The sequence below is a fragment of the Sinocyclocheilus grahami genome, unplaced genomic scaffold (genome assembly GCF_001515645.1).
Source record: "Sinocyclocheilus grahami isolate Dianchi unplaced genomic scaffold, SAMN03320097.WGS_v1.1 scaffold49.1, whole genome shotgun sequence".
NCBI classification, from domain to species: Eukaryota; Metazoa; Chordata; class Actinopteri; order Cypriniformes; family Cyprinidae; genus Sinocyclocheilus; species Sinocyclocheilus grahami.
Genome location: NW_015505228.1, coordinates 2,292,386 through 2,298,791, shown reverse-complemented (window position 1 = coordinate 2,298,791; position 6,406 = coordinate 2,292,386). Strand labels below are relative to the sequence as shown.

The window sequence follows — 6,406 nt, the reverse complement described above, 5'->3', positions numbered from 1 at the left end:
ACACACACATACTCACACACATATTTTAAATTTTTAAATGGTAATAATGTTTCATTATAATACTGTTTTACTTCTTTCAAAAACATGAACCTCAAAAACGAACCCTACATTTCTGAACCATTGTATGTTTCACATTACTATATGAAAAAACAAACATATTACATTAGCTCTATCAGAATAACAAAACAAATTTGTGACCCTGGAGCACAAAACCAGTCTTAAGTCGCTGGGGTATATTTGCAGCAATAGCCAAAAATACATTGTATGGGTCAAAATTATAGATTTTTTTTATGCCAAAAATCATTAGGCTATTAAGTAAAGATCATGTTCCATGAAGATATTTTGTGAATTTCCTACTGTAAATATATTAAAACTTAATTTTTGATTAGTAATATGCATTGCTAAGAACTTCATTTGGACAACTTTAAAAGAGATTTTCTCAATATTTCGATTTTTTTGCACCCTCAGATTCCAGATTTTCACATAGTTGTATCTCGGCCAAATATTGTTCTATCCTAACAAACCATACATCAATGGAAAGCCTATTTATTCAGCTTTCATATGATGTATACATCTCAATTTCGAAAAAATTTACTCTTATGACTGGTTTTGTGGTCCAGGGTCACATATTTTTCTTTAAATACTGTGCATAAAAATGGTTGATCATGTATAAAGCAGTAGCACAGTACCTTATGTTCATCTTATGAGTGCTGAACCCCAGTAAGGGATCCAGCACCAGACTCGTGGCCAGATCATCTGTCTCACAAAGCTCTCTCACACTCATTCTAGAAGATCCCTCCATGGTCGCCCACCATCAACATGCTGGAACAAAATGAAGCCGGTGAGTTACACATTTAAACAGCTGCAAGTCCTTCTACGCAAGCATAACGGAAAAGAACAATAGCAATTACATTATTTCTTCTCATAGATTTCTAAAACTATAACCTTCATCTTACAGCATAAGAAACCTATATGCGGTGTCCAAAATGTCTGAGCCCACAAATAAAAATACTTGTATTTTGTTCAAATTCATTAGTGAAAAGTGAATTTTTGCCCTAATGACAGCAGTGGTCAAGCAGCACAAATGTTCTCCGGCATGACTTGAGATGAGTATCTTGAGCGTCAATGGAAACAAGAACATCTGACCATCTATACTAAGCCACGTGATCAGTCACAAACCTAATTATTTGATGTGCATTTTTAGTGACCTAGAATATCTATTTATTTTACATCATAACCTTATGTTTTTTCACTGTAAAGCTTCATTTCTAGATTTTGAATCCCCAATGAAGTTCTCTTATTTTCACTGAGATAAACTAGACTGTAATAATAACAGTTGTTGTGGTCAATAACACTTAAACTCATAACCCACTAAATCACAAACAGTACACATTAAAGTAATAACCTCACATACTGAAACAACGGAATAGTTTTCACTTTTCCAAAGCACTTATTCTTTCAGCTGTCAGGAATAATCTGTAAAGCAAAAGTGGTACAGTACTTTGAACCTTCATAAATTCAATGGAAACAAGAACATCTGACCATCTATACTAAGCCACGTGATCAGTGTCACAAACCTAATTATTTGATGTGCATTTTTAGTGACCTAGAATATCTATTTATTTTACATCATAACCTTATGTTTTTTCACTGTAAAGCTTCATTTCTAGATTTTGAATCCCCAATGAAGTTCTCTTATTTTCACTGAGATAAACTAGACTGTAATAATAACAGTTGTTGTGGTCAATAACACTTAAACTCATAACCCACTAAATCACAAACAGTACACATTAAAGTAATAACCTCACATACTGAAACAACGGAATAGTTTTCACTTTTCCAAAGCACTTATTCTTTCAGCTGTCAGGAATAATCTGTAAAGCAAAAGTGGTACAGTACTTTGAACCTTCATAAAAACCCATATTAGACAAAGAAAATACCCCCAAATGTTGCTTGTTCCCAGCAAGCAGTGCAGCATGAATTAATCATGCGTTTACCGTTATAGGATTGTTTCTCTGCCTCTTTTTAAACTATTGCTGTTGTTTTGTCATTATTGTTAGTTTTTTGTTGTTTTGTGATGTTAAGAACTCATCTATATGTCTCATATAGAATGAAGCATTTTTGTAATTAGTGAATGTCTACATTTAAATCGACAAAAGGTTTCTCAGAACAATAGTTGAGAGAACCTAAAAATCTGAATGCACTGCATTGTCAACAACTACTTTTTACAGTGTGTGAACAGCAGAAGAATGACAATAAGAAATGTCTGACAAAGAGAAAACATACCATATTTATTTCCTCAGGAAGACACTTTGAAACACTGAGCCAGCCAATGCTGAGAAAGTGTCATCAATCTAGCCTATTCATGACAGAAGATATTTAGTGTATGCCCAAACATTTATTGGATGGATTTTGTCTTCTTGATAAATAAAAATGTAACAGTGAACATAAAGCAATTGTTACATTACTACATTTACACATCCCCTAGATTTTTCTGGAATATTTTTTTTTTACAGTATTCACTGGAAGAGAGCATGGTTACTGCCAGAAAAATATTTGTAATAAAAAAACAAAGAGGTTCATTTTAAGAGTCTACATAACGCCTATCCCATCTACTCCCAAACTGCTACTTTCGATATCTCTGAAGTATGTGTCCTCAGCAAACAGGTTAAACCTCTTTGGGGGAACTGAAGTCATTACCTCTCTGCTTTTATAAAACGTGATTTAAACTTTTCGTTTAAAGATATACTTTTCTTTCTTTTTTTTTATATTTAGTGTATGCCCAAACATTTATTGGATGGATTTTGTCTTCTTGATAAATAAAAATGTAACAGTGAACATAAAGCAATTGTTACATTACTACATTTACACATCCCCTAGATTTTTCTGGAATATTTTTTTTTTTACAGTATTCACTGGAAGAGAGCATGGTTACTGCCAGAAAAATATTTGTAATAAAAAACAAAGAGGTTCATTTTAAGAGTCTACATAACGCCTATCCCATCTACTCCCAAACTGCTACTTTCGATATCTCTGAAGTATGTGTCCTCAGCAAACAGGTTAAACCTCTTTGGGGGAACTGAAGTCATTACCTCTCTGCTTTTATAAAACGTGATTTAAACTTTTCGTTTAAAGATATACTTTTCTTTCTTTTTTTTTTACTTTTCTGGCAGTGACCTTGCTATTTATCTTGTTCATTTTTGTGTAACACTGTTAATGTTTTATTCACAAAAACAAATTTCTCAAATATGTCTTTGCCTAGATTTGATGCGTTTCTTGGGGAGATTTCCCTTATTGTAAAATTGCTCAAAAAACCTACATTAAACACTTCACTTACAGATAGCTACAGACCTGTCTCTCTCCTTCCATTCATAGCGAAAACCCTCGAAAGAGTTGTTTTCAACCAGATATCATTGTTTCTTTCACAGAACAACAAACTGGATCCTAACCAGTCAGGTTTCAGGAGTGGCCATTCAACTGAGACTGCGCTACTGTCAGTCACAGAAGCCTTGCGGATTGCAAAAGCTGATTCCAAATCATCAGTCCTTATTCTGCTGGATCTTTCTGCTGCTTTTGACACTGTCAATCATCAGATCCTCCTGTCTGCCCTCTCTTCAATGGGCATCACAGGGATTCCACTTAGCTGGTTTCAATCCTATCTCACTGGTAGGTCTTTCAGGGTGTCTTGGGGAGGGGAGGTATCCAAAGCACATCAACTTGTCACTGGGGTTCCTCAGGGATCAGTTCTTATCTCTTAAACTCATTGATAACAATAAACACACAAAAAAAAGTTTAAGTTTTTGTGTGTGTGTACAGACTGGGGTGTGTCTTTTTTCCCTTTCTCTTTCCCTTTCACTTTGTTATTGTACTTCAATGCAATGCTTAAACTCATTGATAACAATAAACACACAAAAAAAAGTTTAAGTTTTTGTGTGTGTGTGTGTGTACAGACTGGGGTGTGTCTTTTTTCCCTTTCTCTTTCCCTTTCACTTTGTTATTGTACTTCAATGCAATGTTGTTTGTTTTCTTGCAATAATAAACACATGGTGTTCATCGTAGTTGCTTTAGAGACGATTTAGGGACGTTGCTGTACATGGCATTGCATAGTGCCTGTTTGGTATGGTGTACGGTAACCCTTATGATTATTGCTGCTGTCTTGCCAGCAAATATCCTCCTCTCGGGGATTAATAAACATATAATCCTTCTCTCCACTGACAGCTCAAGAGTCGCTCTACAAGGCAGCTTTTCAGTCAGAAAACACTTCAGCACTTGAGTTGTAATCGAGTTCGAGTAACAGTAGGCGAGCGTGAAAATAAGAAAGCGTGTAAACACCAGCTCAGAGAGACCTCCGTGCTAGTCCAGAGATCACAGCGGCGAAAAATAAATAAATACAATATACACGGACACTCGAAGGGTTAATAAAATAAGATTACAATCAATATTACATGCCGCATGGTCTCGCAGAGACAGCTACATCTGTCGTCAAGCAGTTATGATCGCGCCAATTAGTCGTTATTAAACAACACACCTGACTGGAGGTCAAAGGATAATTGATTTTGCCAATTCATAACAGCTGGTTATTAATGTTCAGAGCCGCGAGGGGCCATACATCACTGTCAGAGGAGCGTTAAAGGACTTCAGCCCAAGCCACTGAGGTCCAGTTAACGTTAGCTCACTGGACAACACAAGCTGGCCAGCGCGGTCCAAACTGAATCTTTAAACATGATATATTTCACTGTGACTAAAAAATGATTTCCAAAATCGTCGCGAGCATATCTATATTGCATAATAAACAGAGCAGCGCATTTACCTGACGGGCTTTCCTTCAAATTTCTGGTCGATTTGTCCGTAGTGAAATTCGTCTGTAAGCTAGCAGGCTACGTTAGCTCTTCCTGTTGGCTACGAGCGCTGCTGCCATCTGCTCCTGATATCCCCGTATTCCATGATTTGGGCGTCTCTACTGCGAATATGTGATTTTAAACCGGAAAACTGACATTCGCGTTGAGGTGATTTGGGTATGATACTAGCATAAATTTTTTCTATACTGCGTTTGTTTTCGAATGTAGTAGAAGTCTCGTCCTGGAGGTGAATTCAACCAATCCTTGACATCCTCAGTCGCGCTCCTATTGGCTAGTGAGATGAGTGGCAGGGATCTCGGTGTGATTCCTCTCACCCTATTGGCTGGCTACGTTACACGGCGTCGAGATTGGCCAATGGGAGTGCAGATATAGGAAATACCTCGCGCTTCTACTAATCAGCGGCCGAGGAAGAAGCCCGCTCCCCGCCTCAACCGTGTCCTGTTGACCTCCTGGAGCTATGAAATATAATAGCAGGCTGTTTGTTAGGCAGAATGCATGTTTAATGGGATTAAGGTTTACTGTTTATGCTCAGTAGATGTTTAAATATGCATTACTCTCACTGTGTTCTTTGGACTATTGTTTGTAATATTTAAATATCGTTGTTCTGTTTGTTGCGTTGAACATTGTTTAGAAGCAGTCAGGATGGGTTTTAAATCTTTTGTACGTGTTATTTGAGTTCCAGTTTTCAATTCATATATTTAAGATGGAAAATCTTAAATACCCAAATTAGGATTTCTAATTATTTAGCCAATGTATGAATAAACTATAAAAACATTATTTAAATGTCAAATACTCTTCCAAAACCTTTTCCCATGCTTCAATGTAGGTGATGTTTTATCTAATAATTTTCAGCTGTGGTTGATTTTAGTATTTATAATCTTTACACTGTACCAGTTGAAAAAAGATTAGTCATCTCTTCAATGCATCAAACATCGTTTACTGAAAGACACCCTACTCAATCTTGGAAAATCTTTCTCATAAAACATTGAAATGCCCAGTTATTAAAAATATAGAATGAACATTGAAACAACCAGTACAAATACACGGTTTTATTTTTGTTTCCAGTAGCTGAGAAACAGGACTTATCATTGGAAATTAAATTGCCCTGGAAAAATAAAATCTTAAAGCCATTTTTTAAACCTCCAATTGGTTTGTTTCTCATTATGATACAGTTGAAATAATACACTACAGTGCATTAAGGAAAAACATCCCTGATTGCTTTATAAGAGAAAGGAGGAAGAAAATCACAATCTAAATAGCCTGCTCTGTCAGTAAAACAAATAAAAGTACAATTATATATTAATAAAACAACAACTCTACTACTAATAAAGTCTTAATCTCAGTGTTGCTGTAAAGCAAATATGATGTGCACAAATATAACCTTGCTGAGGAGATCAGAGATAATAGAAAGGCCATAAACCAAATGAAATACATCAACTTTTAGCTTTTTTTTTTTTTTTTTAAATAGCACATATACTCGGTTCAAAATCCCCCCCCCCCCACAAAACAAAAAAACCAATTAAAAAAGATGGCTATATTTATTATTT

At 35.7% G+C, this 6,406-nt stretch overlaps 1 protein-coding gene across 1 annotated transcript in view; it reads right to left on the bottom strand.

The window, feature by feature from the left end:
- Positions 1 to 5,112, bottom strand: part of LOC107583067 (uncharacterized) — a 20,387-nt gene extending 15,275 nt beyond the window's left edge. The window contains exons 1-2 of the mRNA XM_016269162.1: positions 4,811 to 5,112; positions 690 to 822 (exon numbers count right to left, since the gene is read on the bottom strand). Of these exons, the coding sequence (XP_016124648.1) occupies positions 690 to 802 (113 nt within the window). The 5' untranslated portion in view covers positions 803 to 822; positions 4,811 to 5,112. The remainder of the gene's footprint in view (positions 1 to 689; positions 823 to 4,810) is intronic.
- Between the last annotated feature and the right edge of the window lie 1,294 nt (positions 5,113 to 6,406).